This window comes from Lygodium microphyllum, chromosome 19 (genome assembly GCF_053477565.2).
Source record: "Lygodium microphyllum isolate KBCC chromosome 19, Lygodium_microphyllum_v1.1.10, whole genome shotgun sequence".
Taxonomy (NCBI): Eukaryota; Viridiplantae; Streptophyta; class Polypodiopsida; order Schizaeales; family Lygodiaceae; genus Lygodium; species Lygodium microphyllum.
The window spans coordinates 2,548,931-2,569,705 of NC_141153.1; the positions used below are offsets into that span (position 1 = coordinate 2,548,931).

The 20,775-nt window shown below is 40.5% G+C and overlaps 1 protein-coding gene across 2 annotated transcripts in view; it reads right to left on the reverse strand.

The window, feature by feature from the left end:
• LOC148019497 (uncharacterized) overlaps window positions 1–20,224 on the reverse strand; it is a 31,975-nt gene extending 11,751 nt beyond the window's left edge. For both annotated transcript variants that reach the window (XM_087700763.1, XM_087700764.1), the window contains exons 1-3: window positions 19,664–20,224; window positions 19,495–19,556; window positions 19,200–19,416 (exon numbers count right to left, since the gene is read on the reverse strand). In XM_087700763.1, coding sequence (XP_087556889.1) covers window positions 19,200–19,416; window positions 19,495–19,556; window positions 19,664–20,146 — 762 coding nt within the window. In that variant the 5' untranslated portion in view covers window positions 20,147–20,224. The remainder of the gene's footprint in view (window positions 1–19,199; window positions 19,417–19,494; window positions 19,557–19,663) is intronic.
• Window positions 20,225–20,775: the final 551 nt, after the last annotated feature.

The following is a 20,775-nucleotide window of genomic DNA, read 5'->3' on the forward strand; positions in this document are numbered from 1 at the left end:
CATGTAGCCGAAAATCTTTATCAATTATTAAGAAAATGCCAAATATTCTCTTGGAATAAAGAGCATACTCTCACTATGCGTAAATTAAAGAAGCTATTAATTTCAACCCCCACTCTCAAAAGGGCTCACTATTCAAATGGTCAACCCATCATCCTTACTGTGGATACAAGTCCCATTGGGATAGGATGGGCTATTGGCCAAGAGGATCTTGAAGGTAGCAGGAATGTAATTCGTTTTGGAGCAAAAGTTCTCAATGAACGTCAAAGAAGGTATGCACAAGTAAAAAGGAAATTGTGGAGAGTTATAACAGCATTAAAGTGTGATTGTGAATACTTTATAGGTGCTTCTGTAGTGGTAGAAACTGATTGTCTTCCACTCTTGGGCATGATTGCCAACTGCTCTACACCCGACATTGCTATGCTAAGATGGATTGCATATATTAAGTCTCTCAACCCCGAATTAAAACATATTACAAGGAAGGCGAATCCAGTTGCTGACATGCTATCATGTACAAGATATGACAATGAAGAAAAGCTGATGAAAGAAGATGAAGCTGAAGAATCTATACTTGCTGAATTTCATTCCATGGCTGCTGAAAATACATTTTCAGTTACTGCATATATTGGTCCAAAGCTGAAAACAACAGGATGGTCAACTAGAAGCCAGCATGCTCATTGCATTGCTCAAGTTCTAGTTCATTTCCTTGAAGAATATTGGCTAAAGATTGGCTAATATTTGAGCACAATGAAGAAGAAGGAGACTTGGACTGATGAGGAGTTCAAACATATCAAGAGGAAAGCTTATGGCTTTTTTATTAAAGAAGGACATCTATGGAAGTACACAAAGAAGAAGAAAGGAGCGTCTGTCCGAGTTTTAGGTAACAAAAGATTGCAACAACAGGTAATGAAGGAATTTCATGAAAGCCTGTGGGCTGGCCATAGAGGCATATGGGGAAGCTTTAGCAAAGTCAAAGAAAAATATTAGTGGCAAAACATGTATCGGAACATAGCACATTTTGTTGAAACCTGTTATATGTGTCAAATGTATTCTATGGTCAAGCATCCAAATGGGTTACAACCAACTTATCCTTTGTCTATACATTATAGATGGGTTATTGATCTCGTAACCATGCCTACAAGAATATGAAATATGCGATATTTAGTGCTTGCAAGAGAGGATCTAACCAATCAAGTTAAAGGCAAAGCCTTAACAACCAAATCCACTCAAACTGTTTGTCGTTTTTTGCTTGAAGAAGTGTTTTGTAGATATGGTTGTGTGGGTTAAATAACTACAGATAGAGCAGAGTTGGATGTTGATGAGGCATGCAACTTCTTTGCTCAATTGGATATTAAGTTGGCTTTAACTTCATCCTACAACCCTGAAGGCAATGGAAAGAGTGAGAGAGGTCATCAACCTATTCTCAAAGCTCTAGCAAAGTCTTGTAGAGGAAAGATCAAAGAATGGCCTAAAATGCTACCTTTTGCATTATGGGCTGACCGGACTACTCACAGTTCAGTGATTGGCTATATGCCAGCTGAACTTATGTATGGACAATAACCAATTATGCCAATTGAAGAATCTATTCTCACATGGAGTCTTCTACCTTGGGAGGAAGGCATTAGTAGAGAAGAGTTGCTAACTTTGCGCATATGGCAGCTAGAAAGAAGGTCTGAAGATGTTCAAGCAGCTATTGAGAAGCTAAAGACAGCAAGACTAAAGAACAAAAGAAGATTTGATAAGCGACATCAACTTCGGCCAAGAGCAATTCAAGAAAATGACTGGGTGCTTGTCTATGACAGCAGTCTAGACAATCAATACAGTGCTTTAAGGAAGATGGTAAAGCGATGGTTTGGCCCATATGTGGTAAAGGTCGTTCATGACAATGCCACATATTCATTGGCTGAATTGGATGGAACAAGCATAAAGATACCCATAGCTGGAAAAAGAATCAAGCTCTTCAAACAAAGAGAAAGTTCAACATATGAGCTAGAAGACTTAAATATAATTCAAGAGCATGAAGACATAGAGGAAGAAGAAGAGGCAGAAGATGAAGACATTGATATAGCAAAAGATACTTCTTCTGACACTGCAAATCCGTAAGACTTTGGCACATGCCAGAGGATGTGCAGGTTAGGAGGGGGTAGATGTAGTGTCGCTACGCGCACACCGTGTAAAAAAATCTAGAGTGTGACTTTCTTTTAGATTTAGAGAGCCAATGCCACTTTAGGCATTAGTATTAGTGTCCATGGTTCAAAATATTAGAATTTTTCGGACAAGTTTTTAGTCAATTTTTTATCTTCTAGATATTATCTCTTGTAAAAATCCATAAAACTATAGATAACTTCTAGATTAGGAGAACATGTAAAAGAAAGCATGTAGCTTTCAGCCAATTTGAGAGGATTTTATGTTTAAAAAAAAAGAGATTAGCGAAATCGCGCGACGCGCGATCGCTGTTTTCAGGTAGTAAACAGCACTCCGAAAGTGGAAGATGAAGAAGAAGTGATCTAGCAAGATTCTAGCCAAGCGTCCTGGTATTTAACCCCCCTTTCAGAGCCATTGGAAACATCAGATTGGTGATCTGAGCAGCATAGAGGAAGGTATTATTTTGTACCCGTTTTTATCTATTAGAGTTATATTTTCTCATAATGCTGAAAGAAACTGGCAAGCTTCATCTCTATTAGTATTCTTCTATATTTTCTAATTCTTTTTTAGAGTATTCTTCTACATCTTCAATCTCTTCGAACCCCTTCTCTTCCGTTTACTCCTCTCCTTGAATCTACCTACACCCTGTTATCTCTTATCTTCAAGAACTTGGCTTGAAACCTTCAACCCTTCTCTTATCTCTACCATCTTCAAAGTCTAAGCTCTTGAACCCCCATACATTCTTCTCTTGCCAAACCCCTGTGCTGACCTTCAGCCCTACGTGCTGCGACAATGCACATTGAAATCAGCACCTGAAATTCAAGGAATTGTCAAGGATTTCAAATGCCAGTGCATCCATTGCAAATTTGGGGTGACATTTGGCCAGTTGGGATTCCATTATAGAGTAAGTCTTGGTGAAAATCAAGGGGCAATTGGCCCAGATTGCTTGTTGATTGTTTGGACAGTAAGAAGCTTTTGGATCAGCAAAGGAGATTGTGAATCTAAGCTTGAACGTAATCCATTGGCAATATAAGTTTAAAAAATACTGCAAGGGGTGCCAATTTTGGAGCAAACACGGTGTCTTTTGTCCAAGATTTTTGAGGTAAAAGTGTACATTTCAATTTATGATCATTTATCGATTGTTGTAATTGAGTGCTTAATTAGATATTACCACCCTATCCGAGAAGAAAGGCTGGTTTCATAGAGCAAATTGGCTCTCAAGCCTCTTGTTTCCAATGGTGGAGGTAGAGAATTGATCTTAGTCAGGGTGACTAGACCATCATCCTCCAGAACCTGTCTGATAAAATGATACCGAACATCAATATGTTTGGTACGTGCATGAAACATGGCATTCTTAGCCAGGCATACAGTGCTTTGGCTATCACATCCGAGTACATGTGTTTTGGTGGGCAGCCCAAAATCCTTGACCAAACGACCAAGCCAAACTACTTCTTTTGAAGCTTCAGTGGCTAAAATATATTCAGCCTCAATGGTAGAGAGTGCTACTATTTTTTGCAATCTAACGTACCCTTGCCATAGCAAATACATTTTCTTTGTGTGCCCTTAAGGTACCATAAGATACATTTCACTACTTCCCAATGTACTTTGCCAAGATTTGACATGAACCTACTTACAACTCCCATTACGCAAGCAATGTTAGGTCTAGTGGCAACCATAGCATACATGAGTGAACCACAAGTTGAAGCATAAGGAATATCCTTCATAGTACTAGCTACCTTATCATCTTTTGGGCAATCTGCTTTGCTAATCTTAAGATAAGGTGAAAAAGGTACACGAAGAGACTTGGCATCAGCCATAGAAAAACAATCAAGTACTTTGCTAATGTACTTTTCTTGTGAGAGAAATAAGAGCTATTGCTCTCTATCTCATGTTACACGCATGCCCAAAATATGTTCAGCTGCACCCAAATCCTTCATGGAAAAGGCTGAATTCAGCTGTCTTTTCAATGCATTAATCTAGCTTTTATGCTTACCAGCAGTAAGCATATCATCCACATAAGCACAAGTATAATAAGGCTTCCATCATCAGCCTTCTTAATATATAAGTAGTGATTTGCACTACTTTTAAATCCATGTGAGAGCATGAAGGCATTAAATTTTTTATACCATTGTCTAGGAGCCTATTTCAAACCATACAAGATTCTCTTAAGCTTACATACCAAATCATCCTTTCCATGTACAACAAAGGCTTCGGGCTATTTCATGTACAGCTCTTCTTCCAGATCACCATGTAGAAATGCAGTTCTAACATCCATTTGATCAAGTTCAAGATCCATAGATGCTACAATGTCAAATAATACTCGAAGAGTGGTCATTTTGACAACAAGAGAAAACACTTCCTGAAAATCAATGCCCTCCTTTTGTATATAGCCCTTAGCCACAAGTCTGACTTTGTATTTGGGTTTACCATCCACACATTTGATTTTATAGACCCATTTGTTAGGAATGGATTTCCTATCCTTGGGCAATGTAACCAAATCCCAAGTATCATTCTGATACAATGACTTCATTTCTTCCTGCATAGCTAGCTCCTACTTTTTCTTTAACTCACATGATAAGGCCTCTTTATACGTAAGAGGCTCACCTTCATTTGTGAGCAAAATGGAGTCCAAAGAAGGATCAAATCTTTGTATAGGTCTTCTGACACGCGTAGACCTTCTTACCCAATGATCAATGTTATCAGGCAATGGATCCACATCCAAGGGAATGTCAATGACCTCATTGTTTGGCTGCTGAACTGCATGTTCAGGTTGCTGTAATACAATTTCAGGCTGCTGTAATTCATTTTCAGCATGCTGATTTTGGTACTCAAGCTGATGTTCAGCATCTCCTTGCTGCCCATTTTCATCTGGCTCAATAATGATACACTGATTGTCAAAATCAGCATAAAAAGGAGCTGAATTTTCGGCGGCTGATGGCTGCTCAAGTAACTCATCATGCTGAAATTTAACTTTCTTTTTGTTTGAGTCATTAGATGTGACATTTTTGAGTAGCTTTGACTCATTAAATACCACATCCCAACTGCGTAGCACCTTTTTCATGCTTAGAACCCAAACTCTATAGCCCATTTCACCTTCATCTCCATAACCCATGAAGATGCCTCTATGAGATTTCATGTCAAGTTTGGTTCTACTAACAACGGATACATGTACATAGCATTCATAGCCAAAGACTCTTAAGTGGTCATATGAAGCAGGTTTGCCAAACCAAACCTCTTTAGGGATGCCACTTTCAAGTGCACAATGTGGAGATCAATTGCAAATATGCACCGCGGTTTTAAGTGCCTCTCCCCAAAACGATTGCGAGAGATTAGCTATGGACAACATGCCCCGAATCTTCTCACATAACATGCGATTCATTCGCTCAGCCACACCATTAGATGATGGATTGTAAGGAGCTGTAAGCTCTCGTTTAACCCCATTGTCATCACAAAACTTATTGAATTCTTTAGATACATACTCTCCCCCATTATTTGTTCTTATGCATTTTAACTTTAAGCCTTTTTGAGTATTAACCAATGCATAAAACCTTTTAAAAGCATCCAATGCCTCACTTTTCTACTTAAGCAAGTAGACCCATAGTTTTCTAGAATGGTCATCAATAAAAGACACAAAATAACAGAAACCACTAGAGACTGCAAACCCTTTTGGCTCGTATGTCCAAGACGCTTGTGCCATAACTTCATGTACAACTGTACTTCAACAACTGCAACAAACTTTCCAAAAAGTGCCTTGCAGTAGAGATAATACAAGCCTTTTTACCACCTCTAGTGACTAGCATAGATCCTTTCTGTATTTTCCACATACCACTACCAAAAGTAGTGAAGTAATCTTTGTTGTCTAGCTGCCCAACAGAAAGCAAGCTCTTCTTGATGCCAAGTATATACCTAACATCATGAAGAATAAATTCCTGACAATTTTCTATAGCCAGGTGTATGGTGCCCATTCCTTTAATATGATATGCATGATTGTTGTCAAGGTAGACTTTTCCAAGATTATCTTCTACATAAGTAGAAAAACACTCTAGAGATGGAGTTACATGAAAAGAAGCACCGCTGCCAACAATCCACGATTGTGACAAGCCATCATGAGCTGACAACAAAGCATCTATCACATCTGTTTTAGTGATATACATGTCCTCCACTATCATAGCAAGCGAATCTGAAAATGCAACCAGCAAATCAACATCTTTATCCATCAACATCTTTATCCTCTTCTATTTCCTCAATAACAACACTAGACACCACATTTACTTTTTTTGTCTCTTTAGGGATAGAGCTGTCATCTTGTCATTCTTTTTGCCTTTTGCATTAGCCTGCTTCTTGTGTTCTTGTTCCTTTTTAAAGTACCTACAATCGAGCTTTTTATGCCCTTTGCGACCACATTAATAACAAGTTACATCTTGCTATTTTTCCTTGCTTTTGCTGCGATTTTTGTTTTTATTTGCAGCATTATATCTTTTTTCAGTTCTTCCTCTTACATTGTAGGCTAATGATCCACTATTTTTCCCACTTGCCTTGCATCTAATCTCTTCATTTAGAATAGAACTATGTACACCATCAAATGTCAAGTTGGGGTTATTGCTCAACGACACAACCAATGCTTCCCATGAATCGGGCAAGGTCATGAGCAAGAAGGTAGCCCTCAATTCAGGATCAAAAGCTAGTAAACCTGTATCATGTAATTGACTCAAAATACCATTGAAAGCATTCAAATGCTCTGAGGCAAGCTTGGACTCATAAAGCTTCAAGTTGACCAACTTCCGCATGAGATGTACCTGATTGACAGGAGTTGTATTCTCATAAGTGCTTGAGTTTCTCCCAAACTACAAAGGCAATATTAGGCCTCTTTTTATCAACTTATCATCTGTGACGGCCATTTTAATGTAAGTAATGGCCTTTTTATTCATTTTAGTCCAATCCTCATCTCACAAAGTAGCAGGCTTATATTCTTCTAAAGCATCATCGCAATCCTTTAGAAAGAGTATACCCAGCATACGATCTTTCCAAAGGAGCTACAAATTTCAGTCTCAAGTACTGATTACAGCATATGAACGAATCAAATCCGATACATTTGCATTAAGGACAGCTCCCACTTCAATAATACATCACCAAAATTCCCAAATGCAATGACTCAAATGCCGTATTTACCACTGTTTCACTACAGAGTGAGTATTCAGCAATACATGTACCAAGAAAAACTGCCCTTTTTCAACATTTGAAGCATCCAAAAACTCAAAAGACTCCCACTTAGCAGTAAATCAGCTGCAAATTTCACTGTCCAATCTCAAAACAACTCAAAATACATCACCAATGTGAAATGACCCGAAATTTCTACAGTGAATCTACTCCAATTGCATAAATACATCTTCCCGAGCATCAAGTATAGGCTAATGTTGCAGAAATTTCACGATTTCTGCAAAAGCCCCAAGTTTTGAGGTCCAAGAGTGCACAATTTCCAAGAAATTGGCTCAACCAAGCAAAAATTTCACTTGCATTTGAGAATCCCCAAAATTTCTAAGGCCTGTGCACTCAATGTCTGCAATTTATAGTTCAGAAGTCACTAAAATATGTGTCAGGCCCCAAATCTGGAAAAGCCCCAAATTTTATGGAGCAAATTGGCATAGATTCGTGTTCTATGCTTGCTTGCATGAACACCCGCATGAGGGGAAATAAATCAGACTAAAGATTTCTGATTTAGGAAAGGAAAAAAAAAGGAATATTGGGGCCGTTGACCTGGCCGTCGATCGTGCGGCCATGTGACATGTCCGTCGTTCGTGCAGTTAGACCTCCAATCGCCCGACACACCACAGTCACCCGTCACGCAGCAATATTTAGTCACGTAGCAATCGCCTAATCAACAGTCCGCTTGCCTACACCGATCGCGAAGCTATCGTCTGTAACCTGCGACTGCTTCCCCTCACCTGGGACTGCCTCCCTCACCTGTAGTTGTGGCTATCGCCTACACATGTCAACTGTGAGTGCTGGCTATTGTCTGCAACTGTCGATTGTTGAGTGTTGCCTGTGCCTATCAACTATAAGTGTTGTCTGTCACGTCTACCAACTTGGACTGTTGAGCTCTGATACCAGATTGTAGAGTTGAGACAGAAGCAGATAGAGAAAGAGAGCTGAGAGCAAGCACATTAATCAAGGAGCTCAATAGCCCAAGACTGAACAATGTTTAACAATGAAATAGAGTAAGAGTGAGTCAACGGATAGGTGTGTATCAGTGTGGTACACACAAAGAATAAAAGAATGTATTTATACTGAGGATACAGTACACTTACACCCGCTAGGGTGAGTTCACATGTGTGAAGTAATATATACACGGGAGAGCACATAAAGGGCCTTTACACCCAACATCGTGTACTTCATCGTGCAGCCTCGCGTAACACAAAACCTAGCACTCAAACTCGTAGAAGGTTGGCAATCTAGATAGTGAGATAATGTGTGGATAAATGGAAGTATTTATCACATAACTTGTTCAAGAAGAACATGACATGATCATCATTTGACTTCGGGAGCCAACCGTGGCAAATTCGGCTAGTAAACGCCAATATTTGGCCAACTTGAATTTCAGATCATTCCATTCCTTAATGGAAAACTCTTGTAGCTCAATATTGAGATTGATATGTCGAGTGCGATCTCAAGCCGCATAGCAATCAATGAGATGACTCCAACTAAGAGTGGAATTCAAGAAGCAACCCCTATATTAACTCAACATTGGCCGTGGCCTTGCGAGCTCTCCATTGACGGATGTGATCAAGGGGCTAATCGAGCGTCTAGCATAGGCTCGGTGCCAACGAAGAGGTCCCAAAGTCCTTGAGATTCAAGCACTAAAAAATACTCTTTTAGAGTAAAAACCCTAAAACGAGGAGCGGTTCGAGAGAATTCAATGGAAACCCTAATTTTTGGGGCGCCCTTCCACATCTATAAATAGACAAGCTACCCCCATTTAGATTCATTCTGTCTATGCAAGTTTCTCACTCCACGTGCAAATTTCAGCCATCAACCTCCTCCCACGTGCCTGTCCAGCCCTCAAAACTGCTGCCACTCCATCCGTGTTTGCTCCTGCTATGCTGGCACCTTCATCCATGCTGACTTCCGTTGCTGGCAACATCGTCATCTGCTGCGATCTGATCATCCAGTCATCCCCAACCACATCAGACACTGTTTCAGCCTGCTGTTTACAACAGACTGTGCTTAGTTTCCAGCCTCTGATTGATGGTACACTGCTGCATTTACCAATTTCCAGCCTCTAGACTGCTGATTTTTGGTGACCAGCCTACTACCATTCACTATTCAGCACTCCTACACTCCGACTGGTGGTCACAAACTTGGGATCCGTCTCCGGGGGACGTCACACTCTAACATTGCTCTGCCCTTGAGCACACTGTACACTCTTACATTCATTTACAGCATTCATTCACTTCAGAGTTGTGTTCTCTCTCCCTTCTTCTGTTTGTGTTTGAGTTTTGAGTTTTACGTTTAGGGTTTGAGTTTTGCCCTCTGTGTCTGTGTTTGTCTCTTTGTGTTTCTGTCGTGGTCGTACACTCTATGTGTCCTCAGTGCAAACCCTAGCAGTTTTCTTCACAGTTTGACCAAGTAGTGAAATTCGACCCATTAAAACAAGTCTTATCCGTAAAGGCATTTTTTGCCATTGCAACAGGAGTGGTAGTGCTAGGAGATGGAGAAGGTGTGTAATGAGGGTAGGATGAATAGGGTGGATAGGAAGGTAGAGTGGAGTATACTTGGAAAGAAATAAGAATGTGAGTAGATTAGAATGTGAAAAGGGTAGTGGTGGGATGGAAGAGAGTTGAGAAGTGTGGTTTATGTGCTCAAATGAAACAGATGGTAGAGATATACATGATAAAGGGTATCACTTCAAGAGCCTGCTCTATTAAAGTTAACATACTGAAAACCATCCGAATCCTGCACGCCAAAAAGAGAAACACGAGGGTTTTGGCTCATATGACTCAAAAGGATTAGATGAACCTGGCACAAGGCTTGGCTAGGATAAAGGAAATGGATCAAGGAGATAGCCAATCTCACCAACCAGTCCAAATGGAATAGTAGCACCCGTTGGAGGAGTGTAAACCGAATTGTACGTGATGCACAAGTACTCCCCAAACTCTTCATTTGTAAGATAACCAAAATAAGAAGAAGAAGATGGTAAAGATGAAGGTATGTCTATCTCCTCCTCGAGACCATAATGCCTTCTCAAAGCCTCCAATGATGGAGAAGCCTAATAGGGCATGATAGGATACGAAGAAGAAGGTGCCTGAGACATTTTGAGTCAAAACCGAGTCGCATGTGAGTCTCGCACGAAGATTAGCCTCCACAATCATTGCAGGATACTCTTTAGAAGAGCATCAGCTCTGATACCATGTGAAGATATACTAGGGTTTGCATTGAGAAAACACAACATGTACGACCAAGTCTGAAACACAAAGACTCAAACATAGACAAGGAGAGAAGAAACTTTCAAGTGAATGAATCAATGCAGTAAATGAATGTGAGAGTGTACAGAATGCTCAAGGGCACAGCAGTAGAGTATCAAAGTGTGACATCCATCGGAAATGGATCCCGAGTGTTATAAACACCGGTCAAAGATGAGAGTGTGTTAAATAATGAAGGGCAATAGGCCGGTCACCAAAACATAACAGTGGAAGGCTGAAATCTGGTAAACGCAGCCATGTACCACCAAAGAAGGCTGAAAGCTGGTCACCCAAGGTAGAGAACAATCAGGCAACAACAGAAGAGGTGTGTGTTGATGTAGGCGGCCTGTTGGATGGCAAAAATGCAAGTACTATAGTAGTCACCTAGTGGGAGAGACGGTAGCAGCCCGTCGTCTAGAGCCAGATGCTGAAAACGCAAACTGATCAGGAGCTATGATGATGCGGTAGTAGAGTGTCAGAGTGTGACATCTACTGGAGACAGATCTAGAGTCTTGTAACCACCAATCCAAGATGAGTGAGTGCTGAATAATGAAGGGCAGCAAGCTGGTCACCAAAACACAACAATCGGAGGCTGAAATCTGGTAAACGCAACAATGTACCACCAGAAAAGGCTGAAAACTGGTCAATTGAGGCAGAGAATAATCATGCAACAACAAGAGAAAATCAGTGTATAAATTGTGATGTTTACTTTCATTGTGGGCTATTTTTCAAAAGGAAGAAGATTATGGATCTACATGAAGCTGGTGCAACACTACTCCTTGGAACTTGAATCTCAAAATGTGTCTACAAACTTAAGGAAACATGACATGGATTATGAAAGAAAGATCATGTGAAGTGGATTATTCGGACACTGCCTTTATACTTGGACACGTTGCGCTTTATTCAAATAGCAAGCCGAGTGTTTTCAAGAAGGGTATCAATGGGACTAAAGGTTAGAATCATGGGACTCAATTATGTGCTTGGCCGGAAGAAGGATCTTTATGTGAAGAGTGTGCAACGGACAATTATTTGGATGGGTAGGAGGTAAGAGTTTGTGGAGGATGTCCCTTGTGGAAACATTGTTGCTATGGCTGGTCTTGATCAGTTTGTCACTAAGAATGCCACAATAACTAATGAAAAGGAGGATGAAGCTAAAAGTTGAAAATAGTCTATTAGTGATAAGAATTTCAGGTGGGCAGTAATGGTGGTTGTGGTTGGCAACCGGTAGCCATTTTGATTGTAGCATCAATGTTTCAAAGTGGAAAGCATAAATCCGACAGCTTCTAGAATAAAGAATAACGTTGGCGGCATGTTCACTAGCAGTGCGGCGTTTGGGATTGCAAGTAGCAATAAACACGAGCAAGATGACGGCAGCTAACGCAGATGGCGGGCAATGACAGTGGCATAAATGTAGATATTCATGGCGGCGTACAAAAAAGCACGGAAGGCGGCTTCACAACGATGACAACCGACGAAGCATGCGAGAGTCTAGAGATACTCTTGACATGCTAATGCTAATTCAAAAGTTGAAGAATTTGGACTTTGTGGTGGTGCCGAGCATTGGCTCAAGGCTTTCAAGGTATGAGAATACACTTTACTTGGTTTTGTCTTCAAATTATTAGTGTTTTTCGAAATTTCAGTTAAAGTGATGCTCTACCTGCACTCGTTTTTTTAAGTTGTTTTTACAAGAGGCATTACGTGTTGTTTTGTTTTCGTGTGTGGTTCTCGTAGAGGACATACTAACAAGGAACCTGGTTAAGCAAGACTTGAATGCTCTGTGGTGGCTAGAGCATGTCACAAAACCTTGGGCCAAGGCACAAAGGGTAGCCCCAAAGATTCCCAAAGTGAAGCTTAACCACACAAAGACCAAGCACAACTTCATTTACTACGGCAACTCGCTTACCCGCATCATCACTGCCATGGTGGGAGTGCCCCTCCAAGAGATCTTGCCACCACATACAGAGCCATCCACACTATCCAAGCATTCCTCTGAGGACACCACACAAAGAGAAAAGAGGCAAAGAGAAAAGAGGACACCTCAGAAAGAGAAAAGAGGACACCACAAAAAGAGGAAACCCTGGCATGCACAACAAGAAACAATCTATTACACAACAAGTGGCAAATGTTATAGCCCAAAAGGGAGAAAGTCATTTTAATAAGAGAAAGGAGAAAGTGACGGGCGTTTGCATGCATAAGCACAGTGTAAAATTTTAAGCCGAAAAATTAGGGCTTTTCCGAGATTTGGGGATTTTGATGCAGAACAAGACAATTTGATTCAGAAATTGCAAATTTGGTGCAGAATTTGCCCAAGAAATTTGGGGCTTTTCACATTTTAGTGAAATTTTGTCATTCCACTTAAATTTGTGCACACTGGACCCGAGAAATTCGGGCTTTTGTAGAATTTCATCAAATTGTGCAAGAATTGCTTGGTATATGCACTTGGGTACATGTATTGATGCAATTTGGGAGGATTTGCCTTAAAAAATTTGGGGCTTTTGACTATAATCGTCAAATTTGTGTCTGATGATACATTTGGAACAGAAATTGCAACAGAATTTTGGGGATTTCACATGCAATTGGTGCATTGGCCTATAAATCTAGCTGTAATTGATTGTGGAGTGCAGTAGAAGACATTCTCTAATTCTGAAAATCAATTTGCAGATCTGAAATTTCTGCAATCTCTTGATTTTCACTGCCGGTTCATACTTCAGCGTACCGTGGTCATTTGTGTGACATTTGGGCTTGCATTTGCTGACGTTTGAGTCAATTTAGTGCTGCAAATCATGGCTGGAAACAGTGACAACAACAACCTTTTGTACATCAAGAAGCTTGAGGGTGTACACAATTTTGCAATACGGCAAAAACGGTGCTACAATATCTTGATGCAAAAGAAACAGGTGAAGCCCATCAAAGCGAAGGGAATAAGACCAGCAGGTATGGAACAAGAAGAGTGGGATGATTTGGATGAGCTTGCATGCTCTACCATAGAGCTCTGAGTGTCAAACAACTTGCTCTTTAACATTGAGAAGCTGAATTCTGCATATGAAATGTGGCGAAGACTTGAGAAATTGTATGCTCAAAAAAATGCAACAAGCAAGATTTATTGGCTGAAAAAATTGATGGACCTTTGCATGAAGGAAGGTATAGCCATGTCTATACATTTGAATGAGTTCCAATTTTCAGTCAGCTGATTGCTCTAGATTTCCACATTGATAATGAGTTCAAGGCTACTTTCTTGCTATGCACTTTGCCTGAAAATTGGGATACTTTCAGGACAGCTTTGAATAACTCAAATGCTCAACTATTATATTTTGATGTCGAGAGTTCTTTGCTGATGGAAGAACTCAAAAGGCAAAATAATTCAACAAACAAGTCTTCTAATGCATTGCATACAAGGGGCAGATTTCAGCAAAAGGACAGTTCTGAAAATAGAGCACGCAGCAAGTCTCATGGCAAAAATGTGGAGTGTCATCATTGTGGATTGTTTTCAATTGAAGAAAGAGAAAGGCAAAAGCAAAAACACTAAAGACAACAAGGTTGAGAAAAAAGATAGCCAACCTGCAAAGAAAAGCAGTGTGAAGATAGAGGAAGTAAATGTAGTCATTCATGAGAGTGACAATGACGGTGATGTACTTTTTGCTTCATCTTTGAGTACACGTGCATTGATTGTAGATTCTAATGATGACATGCACACTTGGGTACTTGATTCAAGTGCGTCTTTTCATGTCACTCCAGATCATGAGTGGTTTTCTAACTACAATGGTGGTACACGTAGTGTTGTCCACTAGGGAATAACTATGCATGTCGAATTGCAAATATTGGCAAATGTGAAATTGGAATTTCAGCTAGGTTCCCAGTTTGTTTTCCATAATGTGGGGCATGCATCTCAACTCAAGAAGAGCTTGATAACCACAGGGCAGCTAGATGACGAAGGCTATTATACCACCTTTGGGGATAGCAAATGGAAAATTTGTGAGGGCTCTTGCTTTGTTGCCAAGGGCTCTAAAAGTGATACTTGATATGCTTTGTATGTATCTAGTGTGCATGACCATGTAGTCGCCATAACCAAGCAGCCAAGTGTTTCTTTGTAGCATAACTAGTTGGGACACATGAGTCAAACTGGAATGAAAGTGCTTTCTCGTTTGAGTTATTTGCCGTATTTGAGGTATGCTGATTTTAAACAATGTGATCATTGTATTTATGGTAAGCATGCTAAAACGTCACATAAAAAAATCTCTCTAAATTCTTCACCGTTAGTGTAAAGTACCAAGGAAAGGGATTCGATGTTGGTACATTCAGATATATGTGAGACAACACAGTTATCTCTAGGGAAAAAGACATATTTCATTACTTTTGTTGATGATGCCACACGCAAAGTATGGGTTTATCCAATTCATCGTAAAGACGAGGCCTTGGATACATTGAAAAAATTCCTGACACTTGCTAAAAATCAAACCAGCAAGACATTAAAGTATCTTTGTTTTGACAATGGTGGGGATCCAAAGCCTTTCAGGACTTTGGTGACAGCAAAGGGTTTAAAAGGGAGCTCACCGCCCCTCACAATCCACCCCAAAATGGTGTTGCAAAGTATATGAACAAGACCATTAAGGACAAGGTCTGTATAATGTTGTCACATGTTGCTTTACCTGATGGACTTTGGGTAGAGGCTGTTATGACAACTATACACTTGATTAATTGGTCACCAAACAAGTCTCTTTTTTTTTTTTTTTGGTCCCTTAAGAAGCATGGTCGGGCAAGCCGCCTTCGTATGCTCACTTGAGAGTGTTTGGCTGCGAAGCATTTGTGCACATTCGCAAGGAAGAACGCAACAAACTTGAGCCAAAGTCCTGCAAATGTATTTTCCTAGGATATGGTGATGAGGGTGAAATGGAATATAGGTTATGGGATCCCAAAAAAAGGAAAATTGTACATTGCAATGATGTTATCTTCCAAGAAGATCGCATGCACAAACAACCTAAAAAGACTGAGAAAGTCAGAAGGGTTTCCAAAAAGATGTATCGATAGGACAGCAAAGAATACCTACTCGACAATAGCAAATACCTACTCTAAATGGCCCTGAAAATGCAATGAATGATGCTAAAAATGATCAGCAAGATATTGCCCACGATGTACCACAACGCCAGCAAGAACTGATGCCTTTGGAACAACTAGAACCAACTGTATAGCATGCTGAACCTACAGAACAATAAGTTGTTAATACAGATTTGCAGGCTAAACAGCCAACAAATCTTAATCATTGGGTCCGTAGGTTAACCAAAGTGCAAAGACAGCTAGATAGGTTTGTTCTTGGTGTCAATTATATGGCTAATTACGTCATGTTGACAAATTGTGGTGAGCCGTCATGCTTCAGAAAAGCAATGGACAAAAAAGATAGCAAGAAATGGCATAAGACTATGATCCCAGAGATGGAATCTCTCATGAAAAATGGCACTTGAAATTTGGTGCATTTGCCTAAAGGGCAAAAATTGCTACCATACAAATGGGTTTACAAAATGAAAGTCACTTCTGGTTCTTTGCCAAGGTACAAAGCACGATTGGTTGCTAAAGTGTACTCACACCATTGCCCACTTTAGATCCACTGTCCATAAACCTTTCTCCCCTATGTACACTTGAGTGCTCTTAGGCATACTTGCACTGATAGTAACATCGGCACGTGCGAATGCATGTGCATATGCACAAGCACTTGTGTGCACTTGTGCCTATATCCTTAGCTACCCTAAATCTATTACACATAAACATCCATTATGCCTATCATTGTGCACTTGTATGTATTTGTATGCGCTTGCATGCACTTTAGCATACTTGTGTATACTTGTGTGTCCTTATGAGCACTTTTGTGTGCTTGAGCCTCGAAATAGGAACATGGAATTGATTTTGATGAATTTTTTTCTCCTGTAGCCAAAATGACTACTTTGCGAACCATTTTGGGCTTGGTTACATCTAAAGATATGAAACTCATATAGATGGATGTAAAAATAGCTTTCTTACATGGTGATCTGCATGAGGAGATCCATATGTAGCAGCCTGAGGGTTTTGTTGCAATAGGGGAAAGAGCATATGATATGTAAACTCAACAAGAGTTTGTATGGGCTGAAACAGGTACTACGAGAATGGTATTATAAATTTGATAAATTTATGCAATCTCAAGGATTCCATAGATCTCAAGTTGATCACTGCTTGTACACCAAGAAATAGCAAATGGCAACCTTATTCTCTTGGTTTTGTGTGTGGATGACATGCTGATTGCAGATAGGGATGTTCATGCTTTGGACTCCTTGAAACAAAGTCTACACAATACTTTGACATGAAGGATCTTGGTAAGGCCAATCATATTCTTAGCATGCATATACTCAAGGACAGATCACAGGGTCTTCTCTATCTGTCACAGCAAGAGTATGTTACTAAGGTTTTGCAGCGTTTCAATATGGAGGGTGGGAAAGCCATTGGTGTACCGTTGCCTCCGTATGTAAAACTTAGTGCAGATGACAGCCCTACATCTAATAATGCTAGGTTTTTCGCTAAGAAAACACAATGTACAACCACGACTAAAATACATTAACTCGAACAAAAATGTAACAATGTAGAAAAGGGTAGAGGAGAATCTGATGAAACTGAATGAATGCTGAATAAAAGTGAACTCGATGTGGGTACAATCTCCAAGTACCACTTTAGGTTTTTGATATATATATAACCTAGGAGTGGTGGTTGGGAATAAAGGGTCACCGTGCCTTTTACGGTGTTTGGGTGTGCACGCACCATTGTACATGTGTAAGGGTGCATGCACACCGGAACACCGTAAAAGGCATGGTGACCCTTTATTCCCAACCACCACTCTTAGGTTTTGTGTGTGTGTGTGTGTGTGTGTGTGTGTGTATGTGTGGGCTTCTCCTTCACTCGAGGCTCTGAGGCAACATCATGCTCCCAATGAGAAGGACAAGCATCTTCCTTGTCATCTTCACACACTCTAATAGATATTGAGCAATTGTTAGATGCGGAATTGACAAAGTACATGCAAAGAAGATGGCCTGATTACACTCCTCTTTCAATATTCTTCACTCTATTACAAGCTGTATATCAATCACAGTATCCGATTGGTGAGGCTGGCCACCTCTCCACTCAGGGAGGACATTCCACAATCACAATGATTGGTGAATCCTCATCTTCATCATAGTTAGGCCCGATGTCAAGTTTGTATAATCCTTTTGATTCAAATAGAAACCCTTCTCTGTTGCTCATGTTGTGTAGGATCCAGTCATACATTACCATGGAGACCATGAAGGGTATTAGTATGTTGAACGTCATAGAGGAGGCTCTAGAGGTAGACGCCTATCTTCAAGTACACTTGTACATTACAGTCAGCTTCATTTGAGCATGTTGTTGGTACTAATCAATCACAATTCCCTCTTGTTTGTCCCACTTCAACTACTATTTCTTTTGCTTTCACTATATCTTAGGATTAGAATCAACACTTACATCATGCACATTAGGTTTGGCTCCTTCAATGTCAAGTACCATTCTTTTTTTTTTATAGTCCATTTTCCTTTTCAACTCCACATGTTAGTTATCCATCTACACACTAGTACTCCTTTATCAAGAAAGCTACCCATATAAAGCGTACCTTACCCTTACCTACAAGTGAGCACACCTATCTATTTTGGGATAGATGTGTTGGTATCCTCCTCAACATCTACCCACAACCACTCAGATGCAAGATATCCATCCTCTGCTTATCGTAAAATTCACACATTCCATGGGTACTCAAACATACAAATTCCCATCCTCTGCTTATCATGCACCTATCCACCCTCTTTGGGCTATTCATATAGTTGCCATGCCTATGCCTAGTCAGCCCATACACACATATGGATTCATTGTGAGCACATATCAGTACATGGTGGGCAGTTTGGGGTAAACTCCCAATTGTTCTCCAGTCCCCTGACCTACCACACTCAATAACATTCAGCATTAACTCCTATTGCTACAACCAATAATGTTTATTGATATACATTGAGTTGATAGGTAATTCAACATATTCTAGGCTTGTCAAATCCTCGATTCCACTCATTCATGTCAATTAGACTTGTCAAATTGCCAACCTTAGCTCCTTGATGGAGAGGCCCATCCTAGAGCATTGGCCGGCCACCCTTGAAGTCCTAAAATACATATGAATCATGCAAATAGAAGAACCACATTAATAGGAGACAAGATTCAAATTGGGTCCACTACAAGGTTTTACTTTATCTTGAGTTAAAATGCAATTTTCATGGGGTACAAAAATGCATGCAAAGTGCAATAATTAGTCTACTAACTTGCAGTTTGGTGCTGTGGTATAGAACAAAGAATTACTCTAACAAAGCGCAGTCAAATAGCATGTCAAGCACATAATATGGCTCCTTTCTGCTGCATGGTGCTAATTCTCTGTTCAATCTCAAGTTCTGTTTTTCCTATATAAGATTCTTAAGTTAGGTACTTGTTGAATCTTTAAAGGCAGCAAGAAAAATTGTGTAAAAAGATGAGCAGAAATAATTGCATAAATAAGATGAGAAGGAAGCCTTTTACACACAATAAACTCTAACTTACCTGGACACTCTGCAAGTAATCCTGGAGTGCATCAGAATATTGACCAAGTGATGCAAAAGCATTGCCTCTGCTGTTCATTATGTAGGGTTCAACAGATCCTGTCAACCCTTGTGCTACTTCTAGAGCTCTTGTGTAGTCATCCACAGAACTTCTCCACTCCCCAAGTCCCTCATGAGCAAGGGCACGCCCAGAATAAGCTCTGAAGTTATCTGGAGTCCTGCTAATCAAATTAGGATCCGGAACTTAGCATCACAAACTCGTTCAGGGCATGCGAATTTGGAAGAGTGAAGAGCACCTGCGAATGACTTCAGTGAAATCCGAAACAGCCTCTTCAAACCGCTTGGAGTCAATGCGGACCTGCATCATCATGCATACATCTGAAGCATGCATTTCAGCTCCCATGGGATGTGGAAGTGTGTCAAATGTGTGCAGCAAAGAGAGGGCATTCTCAGGGCAGGGGATACCTGGCCTCGAGCTTCCAGCCATTCAATGTGGCGAGGGTCGAGGGCCACGATTGTGTCGAAGATCCGGCAGGCAACATCCAAGCTCTTGAAGCGGTTGGGGTTGGAAGGGTCCAACCCTTCGCCCCATGCCTGCGATGCACGCAGCAACAACGGTTCAATGCGCGCCAGCACTGCATCTTCCTCATCGATGCTGATGTTCTTACTGCTGCCGCTGCTGCTATCCCTGTTGTTGCTACGGCCACCATTAGGAACAGGAGGAGTAACTGGGATTGCCAATACTGCACGAGCTGCAGGATCCACTGCGAAAAGGAGGCGCAATATACCCCGTCTCGTGGTGCGACTGCCGTCATGATCGACTGAGTTTCTGTATAGATGACGATAATGAAGACGACTGGACCGATGATGATGATGATGCCGACAATAAGGCGTCTTAGCCGCCATTGTCCATGAAGGAAGCAAGCCCGTCTCAAGGCAATAAGCCATGTTCTTCTTACATGGGGGTGCTTACCACCACTGACGTTTGAAGCATTGGAAGTAGACACTGCACTACGCTGTTAATGTTATGCGTGACAATCAGATGCCATACTTAACGACACGTGCATTTACATATTTATCCACATTGTCATGGGGTCACCTTATGCGTTGCCATGCCCTTGGGGGATTTTATTTTTGCGAGCTTTCGTTTTCATTCTTTTGCAATCAATCTCGTTTATTTAAGCTTTTTCATGCAACATACATTCATAGCATGATTATTAATTCATAGTCATACAAACTATAGACATGAAGTGACATAAAAATAAAATTGTACTTCTTCATTATTACTAAAATAGTATGACAAGTTGTGTTTACATAAACACACATCAAGAAAACCAGACCAACGTGGTATATTCTCAACATAACCAACCAAATCAAATATCCCAATGCATGTGATCCCTTGGCTAAAGTAATGATAGGGAAAGAAAAACCAATATAGTCACATGCTAACAATATAGTTGAATGATATGGTGTCAACACAACCAACCGCAAAGCATAATGTCAGACTAAACAATGTAATAAGTTCGAATGACACACTCCCACCAACCACATAGTCACATGGCATACTCAAATATCAA